This window comes from Porites lutea, chromosome 4 (assembly GCF_958299795.1).
Source record: "Porites lutea chromosome 4, jaPorLute2.1, whole genome shotgun sequence".
Classification (NCBI taxonomy): Eukaryota; Metazoa; Cnidaria; class Anthozoa; order Scleractinia; family Poritidae; genus Porites; species Porites lutea.
The window spans coordinates 34,633,881-34,653,505 of record NC_133204.1 but is presented as its reverse complement, the minus strand read 5'-3'; the positions used below and the strand labels follow the sequence as shown (position 1 = coordinate 34,653,505).

General features: G+C 38.1%; 3 protein-coding genes and 1 long non-coding RNA gene across 4 annotated transcripts in view; 2 read left to right on the top strand and 2 right to left on the bottom strand.

Annotated features, from left to right (window-relative positions):
- Window positions 1-2,322, top strand: part of LOC140933376 (uncharacterized) — an 86,139-nt gene extending 83,817 nt beyond the window's left edge. Inside the window, exon 3 of the transcript XR_012165047.1 lies at window positions 2,310-2,322. The gene's annotated coding sequence lies outside the window, so the exon portion shown is untranslated. The remainder of the gene's footprint in view (window positions 1-2,309) is intronic.
- Window positions 1-19,625, bottom strand: part of LOC140933382 (polycomb group RING finger protein 3-like) — a 58,157-nt gene that overhangs the window by 22,288 nt on the left and 16,244 nt on the right. The gene's annotated exons all lie outside the window — the stretch shown is intronic.
- Window positions 246-19,212, top strand: LOC140933007 (uncharacterized). The gene is made up of 9 exons (XM_073382512.1): window positions 246-272; window positions 1,952-2,018; window positions 2,310-2,336; window positions 3,037-3,063; window positions 4,523-4,662; window positions 5,714-5,767; window positions 8,028-8,117; window positions 17,627-17,651; window positions 17,891-19,212. Exons 1-9 carry the CDS (start codon window positions 246-248, stop codon window positions 18,964-18,966), a joined length of 1,533 nt encoding a protein of 510 aa, XP_073238613.1. The 3' UTR covers window positions 18,967-19,212.
- LOC140933384 (uncharacterized) lies at window positions 13,345-14,976 on the bottom strand. The gene is made up of 2 exons (XR_012165049.1): window positions 14,881-14,976; window positions 13,345-13,764 (listed from the first exon to the last, which is right to left on the bottom strand). It is a non-coding gene; the product is annotated as an uncharacterized lncRNA (long non-coding RNA).

The following is a 19,625-nucleotide window of genomic DNA, read 5'->3' as shown; positions in this document are numbered from 1 at the left end:
CGTGTTTGAATGATGACTGCGTCCCAGGTCAGTTGAATCTTTGCAGTGAATTCGAAGCTAAATTGATCAAGTTTGTACTACTGTCAACGAGATATGTTAATTGTCTTAATTATTTCAACTGTTTTTCACGGAGCCACATCGATGAACAATTCTCAAACTTTGCTACTGAGGTTTAAAAATAATATACAATCGCGTACACTCCTGCGATACCCGAAGATACGGAGACATGAATTTAGTGCCAATCGATGGCAATCGATGAAATTCGTGACCGCGTAAGTGTGATTATCCATTGATCATTGATTGGTCGATGCCAATCGATGCTAATCAACAGTAATTAATCGATTGTCATCAATTGATCGATTGATTTTCTGATAATCAATTTTTATCGATTGTTCGGGTCCTGAAACTAACAAACAATTAACATTTGGAAATTTTTGCTATTTGCCTGCTACTCTTTGCCCTTTTCCTGAAAAGGTAGCCAGCCAAAACTCCACACAAAGGAAAGACAATGAAGTGGGTAACAAAATGGGCTGTAAAAAAGGACGACAAAAGGAAAAAAAAGAATGCGAGGAAAGAATATTGAAAACAGATTCCTTCCCCTCCCCCCCCCCGAAAAAAAAGACAAACTTTGTCTCGAAAAGCTCAAAACAAAAAGCTGCTTAATTACATCCAATTGGCAGAAAAATATGCTTTGGGTGATAAAAATCTCTTTTTATCCACTCCCATGTTAACCAGCCAAAAACTGCTTCAAAAAGGAGGATCTGGTCAAAAATGCTGTTTTTTTTGTTACTAAAATGGTTGTATTAAAGAGTTAAAAAACTCAGGGTATTAAAGCTTAAAAACCTATTGTCATGTTGCTTGTAAGATAATTTAGTACTTGTAGCTAAGTATGTGAAGTGAGTTTAAAATTCTGGTTTGACCTCAAAGGGATATATATCTTTTTTCTATCGATAACACTGATCGATTTGACCTTAAAGAACACTGGAGCAACCAAGCCCCTCCCTTAGAGAAGAAAACCCTTTTGAGACTAGTAAGAGATAATGGACTGTTTACCCATGATCACAAAAACAAAAGTAAAATTTGTTTCAGTAACATACCGTAAATTAAACCTTTGGAGTGAAATGTGTCAATTCAAAACTGCTTTGGCTAAATTTCCCCTCCCAACAAACAACAGTATAGAAGGTGTAGTGGTAAAGAAAATCCTACATTTTCCTTAAGCTGCAGAGCGTTTGGTCTGCAGCTGTGTAGGTGTTAAATTAATAAATGTTGTGTAACTCAGACCCTAACCCTGATCGTAACAAATCAAATCAAAGGATTTTTTTGGATTTGACATTTTCAATTTTAGGATTTTCTAGGTAGGAAAATTTTAGCAAGTATTTTTTTGGTAGCTTGATTTAAGTAGGTTTTTTCTGTGGTACAGTATTCAAAACAATTTGAAGATTCATGATAGTTGTATCATTTTTTAATGCATTCTGGAAATTTTTGATGGCTTGGAAATTCGACATTGGATTTTTTGGGGGTTAAATTTTGGTCCAGGGATTTTTTGGGGTTTTGATTTTTGCCCCTATTCGATCATCCCTGTCACTTGAAATCTGGAGTACCCCACCTCCCCCCGCGACCATAACACCATCATCTGCAACTACCTGCAAACTAAACCCATCACCTAAGCCATGTATACTTAACGTATCAATCTTGTTACTCTGACTTGCAGGTTACGTGTCTCTAAATTCACACTGAAGACAGGCCTTTAGGAGAAACTTACCGATATCCAGCCTCACCCTTTTAATTCCCTGTTTTTTTTTTAACCACTTTCATTTCCTTTTTCTTATCTTTCCAAATTCAGTTTTCAGTGCAACTCAGTTTATGCTATAGTCAAGAGTGTTTTCATTTATCTAGAGTTTGCAGTCTTTCTTTAAGTCATGAAAGTATGTTAAATTTCCCAATCTAACAGGCTAATGGATCTGTAGCAAAGTCTAAAAGCTGTAGAGTCGTACCTCAAGCTGGTTGCTGTAAGGATGGTGAGATTACAAGTTATTTTAAAAATTGATTTTCAACAAAATGATCATCGACGGATATGGAAAAAATAAATCTTCTAAGTACAGCTGTATGTTTAGATTAAAATTTGCAACTTAGAAATCAAAGGTATTTAAGGCCAGTAAAGTACATTTAAGTATTGCATTAGTGGGATCAGTTCAGGTTATACACATAACAACTTGCTAGTTCTGCTGTATCGAGATTGTGTGGATGGTAATTTGGTTCAGTTGTGAGTTTCATTAATTAATCGCTGTATTTTATTTTAATAATTTAAGGCAAAGATGGAAAGGATGGTCAGCATGGTGAGTCACATTAAAATGCAACAATTTTCATTCATTACCATTTACATTAACACAACATTTATATTACAGTCCGACCTCTATTAAGCGGCCACCCCCCATTAACAGGCCACTTTTCAAAGTCCGGATTTATTTGTTAGAAAACTGCTGTATTTGATACCTCTATTCAACGGCCACCTCTATTTAGTGGCCGCAGCCACCTTTTTGCTGTCGTAAGTGTATTATTTATATGGCTTTTTACCTCCAAGCGGCCCGCCAGCAAATTATCTTTCCAAGCGAAATGGTGACAGAGGATATAAGGTGATAAGTGATAACAACAAGAAAACAAGAACTGCAATTTAACCTCCACTATAACAAGTCACAAGCTGCGTACACGTGCAAACTTTTCACATCCGGCGCTATACAAACATAACAATAGCTAACAATAGATAGAGCTGACCCACTGTTTTGTTACAACCGAAATGCACTTGACGTTTTGTTGCAATGAATTTTGGATTTATCTTCATATATGTTCACTTTTTAAAAGCATTTTACTATATAGAGTCAATAAAATCATGTTTACTGCCATTCCTATCCAATTTATATTGTACCTCTATTAAGCAGCCAACCTCTGTTAAGGGAGTGGCCGCTTGATAGAGGTCGGACTGTATTTAGAAATAATTAGTCACTTGTATAATCAAGTGTTATTTTTGGTAATTTGCAGGAAAAGATGGGCGCGATGGAGTGAATGGTGATGTACATTATTATTTTATTAAATATTACTAGTAATAATGCAGAGAGTGGGCAACAACAACTGAATGTCAAAACGCTTTCGCTCTGATCCAGTGCTGTGCTTTGTGTGCTGGTCAAAATATACGTGATTACGAGTGATACAAAGTCCAAATGCACGTGGTCAAAGTGTGTTCTGTGCATTCCATACATCCTTTGTGGAAGTCCTAATGAATGTCTACATACATGCATGGAGATTAGAATTGCAGGCTCCTCTTGTCGCCCGTGATTATCCTTTATACAAATACAAACATGTCAATATATAATAGCCAACTCTTTCTGATTCAAATTAATAAATTTATTAAAGCATGAAATTTTCGTCCTGTTATGACAGGAGTTTCTGAAAACGTCCCAGGTACTTCTGCATATTTCCAACAATTTTCCAAAAGTCTTCCAAACTTTGCTAAAAAATGTGTGAAGTTGTTTTGACAACCTTTGAGCAATTCTGAAGTTATTCCAAGTTTCAAAGGGAAATTGAATTGAATTTTTGTCAGTTATGATGTGTTAAAGAACAATTCATCCGATTTGTTTGTCAGGTGTGAGAAATTGTCCTTGTCTCTGAGTGAAATCAAGGTCTATAAATAAGTCCCCAGGCATGAAACTCATGTGTGTTAGAGTTAGCAGGCATACTGTAATAATTATTCTCAAAATAAATCTTAACTAAGTGTTTCCTCCTTTTCATTCCCCCTGTTGTAGCTTGTTGTCAGTGTTCTACGCAGGCTTGTAATACCGTAAAATTCCGAAAATAAGCCCCGGGGCTTATATTTTTCAAAGGCCCTTTTTGAGGGGCTTATTTTTGGAAGGGCTTATCTATGAAATTTGCATTTCAAAATCGATTGGGCTAGCCTTATAGCTGGGAATAAATCTACCATTTTTGCTTTGTTTTACTATTAATTTTATTTGAGGGCAATTTTCCAAGTGCAAGCCCCCGTGGGGCTTATATTTGGAGGGGTGATTTAATGGAGGGTTTTTTGTGTTACCGGTTTGGGGGGCCTATACTTGCATTGGAAGGGCTTATTTTCGGTATTTTACAGTATTACTAATCCAAGGCTGTGCTCCAAGAAAAATTGTAAGGAGTCCAGTGCTCTGAACCTGTGCAAAACAGGGAGCCAAGCATCAGATTTGTATGGGAAAGCTAAGATTTCCTAGTTGCTCAAGATCAAAAGTAAGGTTTTAGGGGACACTGACAGCGCTGCTAGCCTGCGAGCAAGCTCTCCTATTTGGGCTAGTGAAACGAGTCTCACGAGAACTCACTTGCCCAAATAGGAGAGCTTGCTCGCAGGCTAGGGCACTGCTAGAGCACCAGCAGTGGAACCTCAATATGATGAAGGGCCAAGGGACTGGCAATTATATAACACGCTATAATGAGGTTTCATTTCATTGAATTTTTTTTCATATATTTTACTATAACTGGGGTAAAGAAAATATAATTTTGTTATACCAAGGACTTTGTTATATTGAGGTTCATTATATCAAGGTTCCACTGTATCACTTTAATTTGTTTATTGTCTTGAACACAGGAAAAGATGGCCGTGATGGACGAGATGGCAGTGGAATAAAGGTTGGCGTTTTTAAGCTTCAAATGTTGTTTTCTCCTTTTGCTTGAAAAGTTCAGAAATTCAAATTAAATGACCCATGGAGCTCTATGTCTCCAATAAAATGGTCTCTGTAGTGTGAATATAACAAGTTGCCAAAAAAGAGGTTTTTTTTGGACATTTGGGCTTGTCTCTTTCCAGAGAAAGAAGAATAAGATATAAAATTATTTTCAAAAAATTGATAATTTAGTTAAATGTTCTTGTGTAACAACCAACTTTTAGGGTCACTGTAACCAGATAATTTGCAAAGGTGAAATATGACTAAAAAACAATACAAATTATGGACTTATTATAGAATGGAACACAACTCTAAAATAGTTGGCCAACTTTTTAAAATTGTGTCACTGTGTAGTGGACTAATAAAAATTGCTACATAAAACTATTTGATTTGCTTTTTTCCTCACTGATTCAGTTGTAAAACTTGCTGTTGGCACAATTAAGATGAAAAGCGCCTACTCATGTTTTTATAAAAACAGAATCCAAAAACGTGAATAAATTGTATTGCGTACACTGTACCTCAGTTAATTATTTTATAATAATATTTAATGTTATTTCTCACTTTCATTTTTTATGAAATGATACCCATCTTGTTCACAGTTAATGTTGGCAATATGCTGGCTCCTAATATGGGAAGTTATGGGTGGTTCAAAGGTGATTTGGTTAAGATTCATGTAGTGTAACCTTCCTTTGATACCCTATTCTATTGTTATACCTCTAGTGTTAACGCAATGACTAAGCGGCTGTACATGTGTATATAGATAAACTCAGACCAAATGTTAAATTTAAATGGTTGGGCTGAAGCTGTTTTGATTACTTTAATTTAACAAAAATGGTGAAAAAAGGTCCACTATGTGTTGATTCTTGATTTTTTTTGTTATGATAAGTAAATAAACTCATTTTAGTGGTAGTACTTGTATGTCCATTAAGCTAATATAAATAAATAAAATTAGTAGTTATTTTTTCAGGGATAGTTTTCGCAAATTTGGTTTCACTTTTATTTGTAAATATCTATGTTAGGGAGAAAAAGGAGAAACAGGGATACCAGGAAAAGATGGAAATGCCAGCGTTAAGGTATTATTGACATGTTACTGCTTTTTACATAGTGGTTTTGAGTTTCTGGATCCATATACTTCCATAAAGGGTCATTGAATATAGATTTAAGTTGAACGATGCAAAATCATCAAAATCATAACCATGCAGACCAGTTAACTTTATTTTGATCTCCACCACAGTAAAGACAAGCAAACTGGCTATTCTCTTTGCGTTTGTATTAAAAATAATAATAATGATGATGATGATAATAATAATAATAAAATAATAATGATTTTTATAAGGGGAGCCCAACTTCCCATGGCAGTTTTAAGTGGGTCCCTCATTACTAAAGTAATTAATTGATAAAAAGTAAAAACTTGCTCAAAAATGAAAAAGAGAGTGAAGATCATAAAATTCACAGTAAAAAGTACGACTTTTTCCTAGAGTAAGAAGTTCCCATAACATTGTTCCTTATTTTTAACTTTAAGGTTGCTGAGGACAGTTTCTCTAGAAATGCTTTATGCATTTACTATGCATGTTAACATTTTAATCATGAGGAGATATGCAGCCAATTAGCTTTTAAAGAAAAAAGTGCGAGGACAAGTTGAGAAGAATCCTTAGAAGTTTCTACGTCGTGAGAAGAATGCTTATATCCATCAATGCTAGCTGAGTGCTCCTTTGTTTGGTTCACTTTGCGTGCACGCGTTGTATTTTCCAATAGTAGTTTACTACGCATTAGTTTTTTATTTTTCGCTGCCATACCCTCCCTCGATTCAATAAAGCTGGACTACTGGCTTGGGTGCACACCTGCTACTTTTACCTCCAGGTAGCAGGCCGGGTAGGGCCCCCTCCCCATCTTAGTTTATTCACTCCTGGGTGGGGATGCGCTCCATCCATTACCGTGCTGGGTGAGTTGCTGCCACCCTCACTGCATTGCTCATTGCTAGGGTGTGTTGCTGCCACCCTCATTCCATTATGTATGTTACTAGGGTGTGTCACTGCCAACCTTATTGCTCTACTCAGTTTAGGGTGTGTCGCCGCCACCCTTATTGCATGCACTTTATCGGGTGTGTTGCTTCCACCCTTGTTTTAACCCCAGGGTGCACCCAACAACCTTTAGTCCCATTTACTGCCAAAGACTGTATTTTTATCTTGGACTACATAGTTAAGCGATTAAGTTGTTAAGTAACCTTAAAATCTGCAGGCTCGGCCTTTAAATTAGTCTATCACAGCCTGTTTTCTGCTGTCTTTTAAAATTAATTTCATCTGATGATTAGTTTCATTTTTTTTCCGTATTTTTCATTATCTTTAATTCTTATCTGTTATCTTCATCATCATCATCATTGTCACTATTTTGTTACAGTTTAATAGCTTTATTAACTTATTATTATTAGTAGTAGTAGTAGTGGTAGTAGTATTATTATTAGGGACAGACCATTAGAAAAGTTATAGGGGGGGGAATATTTGAGTCGCAGGAATTTTTTTTCGTTATCAAATTCCTTGTATGAATTTTTTTTAGACCGTAACATGAATATTTTTTAGGGTTAATTGGCGGGCATGACTTTTTTTTCTTTTAATTTTCCCTTGCGCGACTATTTTTTTGTCCTTCCCCCCCCCCCCCCCCCTGTAAGTTTTCTAATGTTCCGTCCCTTATCATCATCATCTTGTGTGGTTCTTATTATTTCTGTTGTAGGGGGAGAAAGGAGAACCAGGAGTAGATAAAAACAGTAATGTTCGTGTTAAAGTGAGAACGGATGTTTTATGAGTCAAATGAGTCAATTCATGAGTTATGAGTCAATGAGTCAATGAGTCAGATCTGAAAAAATAAAAGTTTCAGTAGAAACAATAAAATTAAGCATTACTTTAATTTACTTAATTTGTCTACTTGCTTCATTGCTGCCTGCACATGCAAGGCCTATTTCTGACATGAGATTCCATGTCAGAAATAGGCCTTGTGCAGGCAGCAATGAAGGAAGTAGACAAAAATTAAGTAAAAGTAATGCTTAATTTAATTGTTTCTTCCAAAACGTTTATTTTTTCAGATCTGACTCATTGACTCATTGACTCATGACTTATGACTCATTGACTCATTTGACTCATTAATACTTTACACTCTGTTAAAGTAAGCATAACTTTATACTTCTTTTTGAAGACAGAAATGACCAATTTTCAGAGTCCAAAACAAATAGCAAAGCACATGCTTTATCCTTACAGAAACAAAGGACTCATTCAATTTTCTTTAGTGGTCCTGACCTACGAATGAAGAATCATTAACATTACCTTTAATTTCTCCACAAAGGGTGAGAAAGGATCTCGTGGTGACAAAGGGTCACAAGGAGAGAAGGGACCACAAGGACAAAAAGGAATTCCGGGAACGTGTGATACAAAGGTAATTGCCTTAAAACATTTTCCAGATTTTCAATCTCTGTAACCTTTAGTATATATATAATCCTTTTTACGAAAGCCTTTATAATTTTATTACCATAGACTTCATACACGTGTTGCATGCACGATCTCTTCTTTTTCCTGTTATGTTTAAAGGTAGAAGGGTGCGTGAGTTAGCGGCAAGACCATGACAAGTGACATTCGAGTTTTTTACTGGTACAAGTCAAGAAGGTCGACAATAGGGTTTTCAAATCCCGCTTTCCCGCCTTTTTTTCTTCTCAATCCCGCCATCCCGCCCTATTTTACGCCCAACAACACACAAAGGTGATAATGGGCAAAATTTGACAGGCCTTACTTTCCACTGTTTTTACACTTGTAGCATGACTACAAAGGCGGTATACACTCTAAAGAACCGTTTTCTTATAGTCGACGCTAATAAATTTTTAGTCAAGAAAAAACTTAATTCCCGTATCCGGCTATTTTTCCCTTACGATTCTCGCATCCCGTCCCCATAAAAATAGGAAATCCCTCTCCCGCTGGTTATTAAAGTTCCCGCATCCCGCTCCTGTTTTCAGCCCGCATCCCAAGTACCACCACGAAAAATAGCCACATCCCGCATCCCGCCAAACCTATTGTGGACCCTCAGTCAACTCAAATGTCCCACAAGTTTAAGGAAAGAGGAACAAAATAATACTCGCAGTCTTTGTTATTAGATTTATATCTCAATGTTATCTTGAAAGCGAGAGCCTTTTTACATCTCTTGATGTTCGATCAAGAGAGATTGTCGTCGGAAAAGTTGACTGTACGGGTGTTAAGAGCGGATGTCAGTAAATATCGACCAGAGGTCTACAAAAGTGAAAAATCGAAAATTCTCAAAAAAATTCACAAAGTAGCACTAGGTAAGCTATTAACATAATTGTAATTTTTACTTCGATCCGATAATTATTTTCCACGTACGGGGGGGTTATTGGTTTCGCGGCTCTCGGACCGGGTTTTCCAGGCCCGAGACCATGTGTCACAAAAAAATCGTTTTAAAATTCAAATCCATTGTAATGTGGACAACAAATAACTTATTCAGAAGAGTACTTAATTGCACACACTCTAAGTGGTGATTTACTCAGTTTGAACGAAAGTGTAATATTTTGGAGATTTTTCATTATTTTCAATATTTTGAACGTTTTCGTTCAATGAAAAAATGGCAAATTTCAAAGCCCAAAATCGTCGACTGGTACCTCGATTTCAGTAACTAGTCTTATACCACGTTAAAGAGCGTTATCTCTTCTTTCAAAATCTGTTTTCAAAACTACGGGCAACTTAAAAGAAAATGTTTGACGCCAAAAAATACTAGTAGTACTTTTCTGAAATTTGAGCTTTCCAGAGTCAGCGGGTCGATGCTAAAAACTCAGAAAAATGCAATAAGAAATCAGTTTGAGCAACAGTGATTTAACGTTATCAGCTATCAGAAACTAACATGTGTTTATCGAGCGATCTGATAAAATTTAAAGCCGTTTTCCAACAAGAAAAGCAGAGTTTAGCCATCTTCTGCTACCAAACGCACGAGTGACGTAAGGTTGTCAAAGGGCAAAGCACAATAATAAACTTCAAAAAGCACAACGTTTCTGCGTTCAGGAATTAGACTTTAGCGGACAGAACATTGCCTACGAGTGTATGTTTCATACCTTAGCATGGGTTTCCTAGATACTGGAAATAAAAAACATCAAGGACAGCATCGGCAAGAGCATCTTCCGCTGCTCTCAAACGACGGAGATTGCGTTACTTTTCACAGATTAACCGCTTACCACCTGTTTTTGGGCTCGCATTTCGACGGAACGCTTGCCTTGAGTAGCCTGCGTGGCTGGCGGTATTGTGTGGGTGCGAGATTAAAGTTTTGGCGGCGGAGCCGTGTTCCAAAAAAAAGGAGTAGGGACGAGGCGGTTTATTTCTCGCGGCTTCGCCGCTCGTGACGGCTCCGCCGTCAAATCTCACTCGACTATATTACAACGGCTCCGCCGCCAAATCTCACTCGACTACTACACAATACCGCCAGCTACGCAGGCTAGCCTCGAGAGGCGCACGGCACGGATCTGAACTCTTCTTCACGAGACATTGAGCTGAATTTATCGGAAATATGCCACCACCAACAACAACATGAGCTTTTTTCGGGTATTTGTCGTGTTTTATGCGAAAAGTTCGGGTAAGCAGACTCTCGTAAAAACCATTTGGCTTAAAAAATGTGTTTAAAAACCCACCCTGGATTTGAAGCAAAAAGTATTTCCTCGAAATAAGCTAAAAATACCCAATTCACGCGGTGAAAAAATGGATGATTATGGAAGGATTATCGAATTCTTGCCTAACCTGAGGGATTTCCCGTGATGTAGGATTAGCCGGCTAGGAAAAAAGCCCATAACCTGCTCCTGTCGTTGTTAATTTCCTTAAGATCAAAAATTTAAGTAAGAACCGAAAACAACAGCTTAAAGGAGGTGCACACACCTGGAACTAGCCAGGGAAAAGGGGCTTCTGATTGAGCTAAACTGTCATTGATGCACGGTGCAATTAGATAGACCTGTTACTATCCCCCGCGCAACCACATGGGGAGTACTTTGAAGCGGTCCTGTCGGGGACTTTCGGGGGTAGGGGGCGGGGCAAATCGAAAATAACTTCTCTTTGTTTTTGTGAATTACATCATTTCTCGCACGGTTGACAAGGTGACGGCGGACTCCGTACCTTTGGAAAGGCCCTTTTGAAACATGTCCTGGCAACATGCAGGGCATCACGAAATTAACGTCAACACCTTGAATCAACTCCATGAACAGGGAGAGGCGATGCTTGATGTCTAGACGTGAATAGTCTGTCCACATTTTTCATTTTGTATTTCGGGACCATTTGACAGCGTACGAGTGAACTGGAGTGCAGTAACGAGCCCTAACCCCACCCCATTGCCCTTGCGGTCAATAAATCATCGCGTTTTTCATTTTGTTTATGCGCGTTCGAGAACCTCCAAAGGGAATATTGAGGGTCTTTGTACTGTTTCAGTTTATTTTACCGACAAAAAAGAACAAAACAAAGCAAAAGACAAGTATACAGAAACACGCAGAAGCAATGTGGTGAGGAAGCGCAAAAAGAAACCATAAGGCTTAGGTCATCCCCTTTTCGTTCGTTTAGCGTCGAATAGGTTTCCTGGTTTTGGGCGGGTCGGTCGGTGGGGTGAAAAAAAAAATCACAAGAAATCTGAGAACGGGAGGCCTGAAACACCAGCATCATTGCCGTGGAGACTGAAAACAACAAGACATGGTTACCAAATCGACACAAACTCAATATGGCGGAAAATTTGATGGTCAATTTCATAAAAAAAGGCCCCAAAAGGGTAAAAAGCAAAGAGGATACACCACCGAACGTTTTATCGGCCTCGAAATGATGTTATAATGCTAATTTTTTAGATTAAAAGAATTAATCTAAGTCCGAAAAAAATAAACCTTGTCGTTTCTTTTTCTTACTTTTTTAAAAAATGCCAAAAAACTGGGTCTTTTGGACGACACTAAACGAAGAAAAAATTAATATAGGTATTAAGCTCCCTTAAAGTATAAAAGTATAAGTTTACAAGGACAGGATCGAACGTATACTGAGTAACTAAATGATAAAAATTTGATCAAAATTAAATGAAAGGCTAAGAGCCCAAGCGCTGTCTGATAACGAAACGGTAAACAAGAAGTGCTGCCTCCTCATTTAAAAGAAACGTGAAATACAGAGTGGACCACATCCTGAACTCCCGCGAAAACCGCAAGAGAGGAACGCTCAGGGCTAAGGAGACTAAACAGGGGCGTAGCTACTTGTACGCACGGTTTGCACGTGCGTACCCGAAAACGTTGAAGAAAAAAATAGAATGAAATAAACATAACTAAAAAAATTGGTTTCCAGAGAAGTGACGACATTAATCGGAGAACAGAATCTTGGATGATTTATTTATATTGCAAGCTTGATGATGTAAAGCGTGAACGCGTTGTTTTCTCGACGACCTTTCTTCGGAGTAGACGAAGTAGGGCACAATTACGTCAATGTGTGGTGCTTTTGTCGGTCAAACATAATGTGACAAAAAGGGGTAAAAAGAGTCATTTGTAAACTAAAGTCGGAGGTACTACAAGCTTGATTTTTAATAGCTGAATTAATGATAAACGGTTGACGTCAATGAACAAAACAAGCCGACAGAATTAAAGAATTTTAGAGGTTGTGTCATTTCATAAACAGCAAAAATGCTTTTGCTTACAACCGTTAACCAACGGCTTGGAAACTAAAATTTCGAGGACGTTTTTGGACTTTTACATTTAGGGCGTGAATTTTTCGTCATTTCAGGCCATGGAACCTAAAAATGAGCCTAGCTAGGTGTAAAAAGGGGCAATACGGAGGCAATACGTCCTAGCCGGCATGATCACTTGCTGTTTACGGAAAATTCCCTCATCCATGTCAGGAAATTCTGTATTTTAAAGCCTCCCCTAGGGCATGACTCAGCAATTGAGGACATTTCTGCTACGTTTTCAATGTTGGTTAGCATGCAAGGATTTTTCCCATGCCTATCGTCAATGATTTGCTCACTGGTAATAGAGGGGGTGGCCCCAGAGTGGGTTTGCATTGAAATTGGCATGCAACAGAATTTCGCATGCCCTGTAAGCATAATTTGAGGTTCTGTGACCTTCTCACCCAGGCCGCGAGAAGCCTAGGTTCTAGTAATAAGTAATTCATACCCAGCAAAATCTCCGGCATGCCGGGCATGCCAAATTTTCTGACATGCCCGGCATGCTAAATTCTCTGGAATGCCGGGCGTGCCTAATCTGGGTCATGCCGGGCATGCCAAAATCGGTCTCTGGCATGCTCTCGACGCACAGGTTATAATTCCTTGAATCTACAGATATTTTAAGCCTGGCTAAAAAAAAAAAAACTAAACAGATCACAATTCTTATCTTTTGATGTACGGTTACACGATGACGTCATTGCTATTCCTTTCATTTTCATAGATTTGGTTGTCCCAGCGAAGTTTAAATAACAAAAGCTTTAATTTTCACAAGAAAGTAAAACCCTGAGGGATTCTGCCGTAGTAATAAAACAGCGTCATCGTGGAGATGACCTGTTGGGGGATTGTAAAAACTCCTCACCCCTTTTAATGAGTCTTTAATAGGATTCCCATTTCACATTGCGAATAAAATGGAATTGACTGAAATCTGTAAAAAGAGAGACAGAGACTATTTTCATTGTATAATAAAATGCATCTATGTTCCATGAAAGCTTTTAAAAATACAAGGTTATAGAATATCTTTCAAAGTTCATTACAAACTGAGCTAAGCCCCAAAATCACTGTTCATTATTCAGTAAATTATGATGTTTGACAATGCAGTGTGCTTGAATATAACGTTGCAATTACAAATCTCTCTAACGCAATTTTCCCTACGTTAGAAAAGCTGTTTTTGTCTTGTTACACATTTTGATAAGGAATCTGAGTTCCTCTTTCTTGTTTTGTAGGCTTGCCAGGGATTAATGTTTTTGTGTCATTACCAGTGTCTGTGTTCTTTGTTTTTAACTCAAAGTAAGTCAGTAATAACTGACAGTATCAAAGAATTGCTCTCTAGAAAAGTAATTATCTCCTCGTCATGTCTGGAAGTTACCTGTAACAAAAAAGAAATGGAATGTTAACAAGGGCAATATGAAAAAAAGAAATAGAACATGTAGAGCTCAGCTTCTCTTAAGATATTTTCATACTGGCTTGTTGAGTCTGCTAAAGGTCGCAACTAATAGTCTGAGGCTAATTTCACAAGGTGTGCAATTGAGATAAATGCATGGTATATAAAGTGAAAGAAACGTGGTTTCACATTAGCCAATTTACATTGCGTTGTTCGATGATGTTTACACGCTCTTCTACCGCGAAATAAACCTTTGCATTTGGATTTGCAAGTCAAGATTATACCGAGTTCGACTGACACTTAATTGAACAACAGTTTCATTTTTAAGCAGGTAAGGTGTAGACCCATATAAAGCCGGAATATGTAAAAGAAACTCAGCGAAAACTTTTTCGCATCTTTTTGTGGCGATATTCTCTCACGGCCCGTCAACTGATTAGGGGTTGCGAAGAAAAAATAAATTAAGACCAAAGGTTAAAGCCTGTCCGGTTACATCATTTTGTATGTTACCTAGAGTTCTAATAAATAGGTCATAAAAGACTTTGCTTGGACGAGATGTCCAAAAGAAAAATTAGTTTTGTGGACCTAAACACACATTCACAGACTGTTTATATTGAGTTGTTTACAACTTTGCATTGACACCTGCAGCATGTTCATTTTTTTAAAGCGAAATCCAAATCTGATTTTGGCATTTGATTAACGGATATTTTATTTTGTCTCCAAAAGTGATTGTAATATCCGTTTTATTGTCTTTCAAACAACAGTCAAACTATGCAGCAAAAATAAGTAACTTCACCAGAACAGTGAAAAAATATGACCGTAGGTGCCAAAAATAATTATACTCGAGCTATAAAATTAGATCTGACTTTTTTTAGCTTTGGTCTCTATATTTTTGAAGTTTTCTCTAGTCTTCTTAGCAGCAGAAGAAGATTACAAGACATACAAACAGAAACAATCCGAAGTGAACGAGTTGACAACCACTTATGCCGAAGTTCTTAGCCACGCTCAACAGCAAGATAAACTGAATGCCAAAAGGATAATTCACGGGATTTGTTCGATATTCAGGCTTTTTCTTTACCAAATTAATACTAAATTTGTACTTACAGTCTCTCGCAGAATCCATTTCTTGTCCAGCATTCACCAACATCTAAACCATGCACCGCAGAAAAAAAAAGACAAACAAGTGCGAAGAGACATGACGACATCGCGACGCCACAACTGCCACGCTACAAAAAACTAGATTCATCGTCATCCGAAAACACTTCTGCGGAAATTCGGCCGATTTCGTGCGTGCTCGGGGTATCTTCGGATGACGCAGATGACGTTGCTCAAAGGACTATCGTCAGCAAGGAGTAAAACAGTTTGTGAGATTCGCATAGCCGACAAGAAGCGCACTGAAAAACTAAGCAAAATCTCTCTGAGAAGGCAGTCCAAATTCACCAAATCAGAACGTCTTTGCAGTATTAACGTCGTACTCTCGTACTGACTTGAACGACCTGGTAAGGTTAATTTTCACCAGTCTTTTAATGCTGTTGACCGGGAAACATTCCGACGCGATAAAACTCAAACATGGATAAGTTTATACTGAGAAGATTTGTTATCTTATTGTTTAAGACGCTTTTCCGCGATCAAATTTAAATCAGTATCGGTTTGAAATAAAAGGATTAATCTTTGATTGCAAGTTAAGTATTCTATTTTATGCATGAATAATGTTGTTTTCTTGTGCTTTTTATTTATAAATCCAGGCTTCTGTCTTCAGTTTTGCCAGTCGATCCCGTGACACACATTGCGACAAACATGACTTTTTTTGTTATAATCTGCATTTATTGCCAGGCATGAAACCTGTAACTTCAAGCTCCCTAAGATATATTTGGCGATTATATGTGATTCTCAGGATATGATGCTGAAGCGAACATCAAAATCAGTCTCGCTGGGCATGCCAATTTCTTGCCTGGCATGCCGGGCATGCCAAACCAACTGGCTTCACCATCGGCATGCCCGGCATGCCAAACCAGAGGAGCTAAAACTGGGAATGAATTATTAACCCGGCGAGAGATCTGGGACCTAAGTTTAGCTGGGTCAATTTTGGGCTGCGAGGGCATGAACCCATTTTTTCCATGCCTATGAGATGTTATTTCTAAGTACCAATGTTCCCTTGAATTTTGTCATGCCTAAATATATAAAATTTTCCCTCTCTCATTAATCCTCAGACTGGAGGCCATTTTTACGCTCGCTAGGCATGTTCAACTGAAAATCATGCCCATACCCTTATTCAAAACAAAATGCTATCAAATTTTAGTTTCCAAGCCGTTTAACCCCACCTTTAATAAAGGCACCTTTAAAAAATGTTGAGATTTGGGGTGGGGAGGGGGGGGGGCGAGGGGGGGAAAAGGATGTAGAAAAAGTTGGGCGTACCTCCGGAAAAATCCTGACTACGCACCTGCTAAAGCCTGAAACTGAACAACGGGAGTCTTGACGAAACGTCCTCAGTTATCACCTGTCCGGGGTCGTACTTTCAAGGAAACGCTGATCAAGAATCACTCATGTCGGAATGAAAACTCCTCGTAGCTTCCAGCGAAAAAAAGGAGTGACAACAGTGGTAAGCGGTCGTTCTGTGAAATGTAACGCAATCTTTGCCGTTTACGATCTTTCGGCGCTTGGATTTGAAACGTTGTTGTTTGGTATGTTCTCCCGTGTGGATGCTTGACATTTCCAATATATGGAAATACCATGCTAAGGTACGAACAACAGACATTCACAACATTGTTTTGTACGCTAAAATCTGATTTCATCGACGTAAAACGTTTTGAATTTTAAGACTTTTTAATATTAGTGCTTTGCCCTCCCTTTGACAACTTCACGTGACTGGTGCACTTGGCAGGAGTTGACAGCTTAAATCTGCCTTTCTTGATAGCAAACGGCATTAATTTATATCAGATCGCTGTATAGACACGTCTTGGTTTCTGAAGGCTGATAACATGAAACCACTATTGCTCAAACTGATTTCTTACTGTATTTTTCCAAGTTTTTAGCATCGGCCCGCCCCGTCTGGAAAGCTCAAATTTCAGAAAAGTACTACTTGTATTTTTTGGCCTCAAAAATTTTCTTTTAAGTTGCCCGTAGTTTTGAAAACAGATTTTGAAAGAAGAGATAACGCTCTTTAACGTGGTATAAGACTAGTTACTGAAATCGAGGTACCAGTCGACGATTTTGGGCTTTGAAATTTGCCATTTTTTCATTGAACGAAAACGTTCAAAATATTGAAAATAATGAAAAATCTCCAAAATATTACACTTTCGTTCAAACTGAGTAAATCACCACTTAGAGTGTGTGCAATTAAGTACTCTTCTGAATAAGTTATTTGTTGTCCACATTACAATGGATTTGAATTTTAAAACGATTTTTTTGTGACACATGGTCTCGGGCCTGGAAAACCCGGTCCGAGAGCCGCGAAACCAATAACCCCCCCGTACGTGGAAAATAATTATCGGATCGAAGTAAAAATTACAATTATGTTAATAGCTTACCTAGTGCTACTTCGTGAATTTTTTTGAGAATTTTCGATTTTTCACTTTTTTAGACCTCTGGCCTAGGTTGTTCAAAAGTTGGATAGCGCTATCCACCGGATAAATCACTATCCAGCGGATAGCGTAATTGATTTCCGTAATACTTATCCGCTGGATAGTGATTTATCCGGTGGATAGTGCTATCCAACGTTTGAACAACCGCGGCCTGGTCGATATTTACTGACATCCGCTCTTAAACCCTATAGTTTGCATAAATAACTACATTAGGAGATTGTAAGCTTTGGTATTAAATTGTATTTTGTTGTTTTTATTTTGCTTTTTAGAGCAAATCGAAGTGCTGTTTAGCAGGTATGAGCATATTATTTATTGCTGTTGTCTACGATGTAGATGTTCATTGATTCAATGGAAAGAAGAGCTGTCGAATTTTAATTTCATGAATACGTGGCTCCTTCACATGTACATTAACATTGCAAAAACAACACATGAGTTACATGTTCCTTTCTACCTTACTTTCGATTTATGCTAGTTGTTTTTTTATAGTAATTGCTTGATAACAAAGATTTTCAACATTTTTTTTCTTGTGGAAGATTGCTCTATTGGATTCCACTTTCTTGATAAAGTTCAAGATCTTCCAACCCGAGGAGCATTAGATGTTGAACATTTCACCATTGATGGAAGCTTGTTTCTTGCTTTTGCCAACTATCATGGGGACATTAAAAAACACAAGACAGGTTCCATGATCTACAAGATGGACAAATCAACTGGAAGACTGTCTTTGTACCAGACCCTGCAGACAAGAGGAGCTTTTGACCTGGAGTACTTTTCTATTGCTAACAAACATTTTCTTGCTGTGGCTAATCATTACGATGGAACTCACCGGCTGGACTCTGCAGTCTATCAATGGAATGGAAAGCTGTTTGTCGACTTTCAGAAATTGTCAACAAACGGAGCAAGTCACTTCACCTATTTCAAGATACTCGGGGAAAATTATCTCGCAGTAGCCAACCACTATGACGGAAGTACCCTTTCTATAAAGTCAGTTATCTACAAATGGAGCAGCGGCAAGTTTAACAGATTTCAAGACATACCAACTGAAGGTGCCTTGGGATGTACAGCGTTTGTGATAAACGGTGACACATTCATCGCTTTTGCAAATCGTTACAACTCCCAACACAAGGATTCTGTCCAGTCCACTGTGTTCAAATGGTCAGGAGGTCACTTTGTTAAACTGCAGTCTCTTCAAACTTACGGAGCGAGAAATGTGAAGTCTTTCAACGTCAACGGTCACACGTTCCTCGCTTTTGCCAGCCAACGTTCTGGAAGTAAATACAACATCGATTCGTTCATTTACAAATGGAATGGCAATATATTTGTCTTGTTCCAATCCATTCCTACTCGAGGAGCCTCCGCATGGTATCCATTTGTGATCAACGGTCAAACCTATCTTGGTGTGGCTAATTACTACGGTGACAGTCAGAAACACAATACTCAGTCAGTTGTGTACCAGGCCTCTGGAGCAAGGTTCATCAAGTACCAAGAGATTCCCACACATGGAGGGCATGGTATGACGTCATTTGAGTACAAAGGTCATACTTACCTGGCAGTGGTAAACCATCAAAACCAGAAATATAACATAAAAAGCACCCTGTACAAGTGGGTATAGAGCAGGAGGCCATAAGGTCAAGTCCAAGCAAAGAAGATATTTTGTGTAGTGAAGAACTAAAACATTTTGATTGCTAATCTTAGTAATAACGGGAACTTTATAAGCGTGATACTTTCTATCCGTTGAGAAGGGGTTTTTATATGAAGGGACTGATACAATAACGACAGTTTTTTGGTTGATATAGTGAAATGTTAGAAAACAAAATGTGCTTTATTATCGGGGCAATTAGTTGCAATAAAGATGTGCTTGGAATCCTAAATGGTTGTGTACTGTTTTTTTGAACAAGAATCCTACTAAAATGAATCTGTGGCATAGCTTGTATTTCTGTCCATCTCAACGTAATGTATTATAATGAGCACAGCTTGAGCAATCAGCAAAAGGAAAGGAAAGTTAAAGAATGTATAGGCTTTGAACGGTGATTCCTTATGCAAGTAACGCGAGTTTTTATTGGCCCATCGATGAACGTAGCAATGTCGACTAAAGCTTTCAGGAATGGCATTATTTTAATAACCGTCTTTCTACACATTACCAATTAGATGCAGGCAAGAAGTGTTGGAGCGCTCAGCTTTTCTGGAATATACGCGTTTTGAGGCCAAATGAGCCGTTTTCTGCCGTTCACTATCTGCCTATAATTAAAGAGCCAAAACTGCCAGGAACGT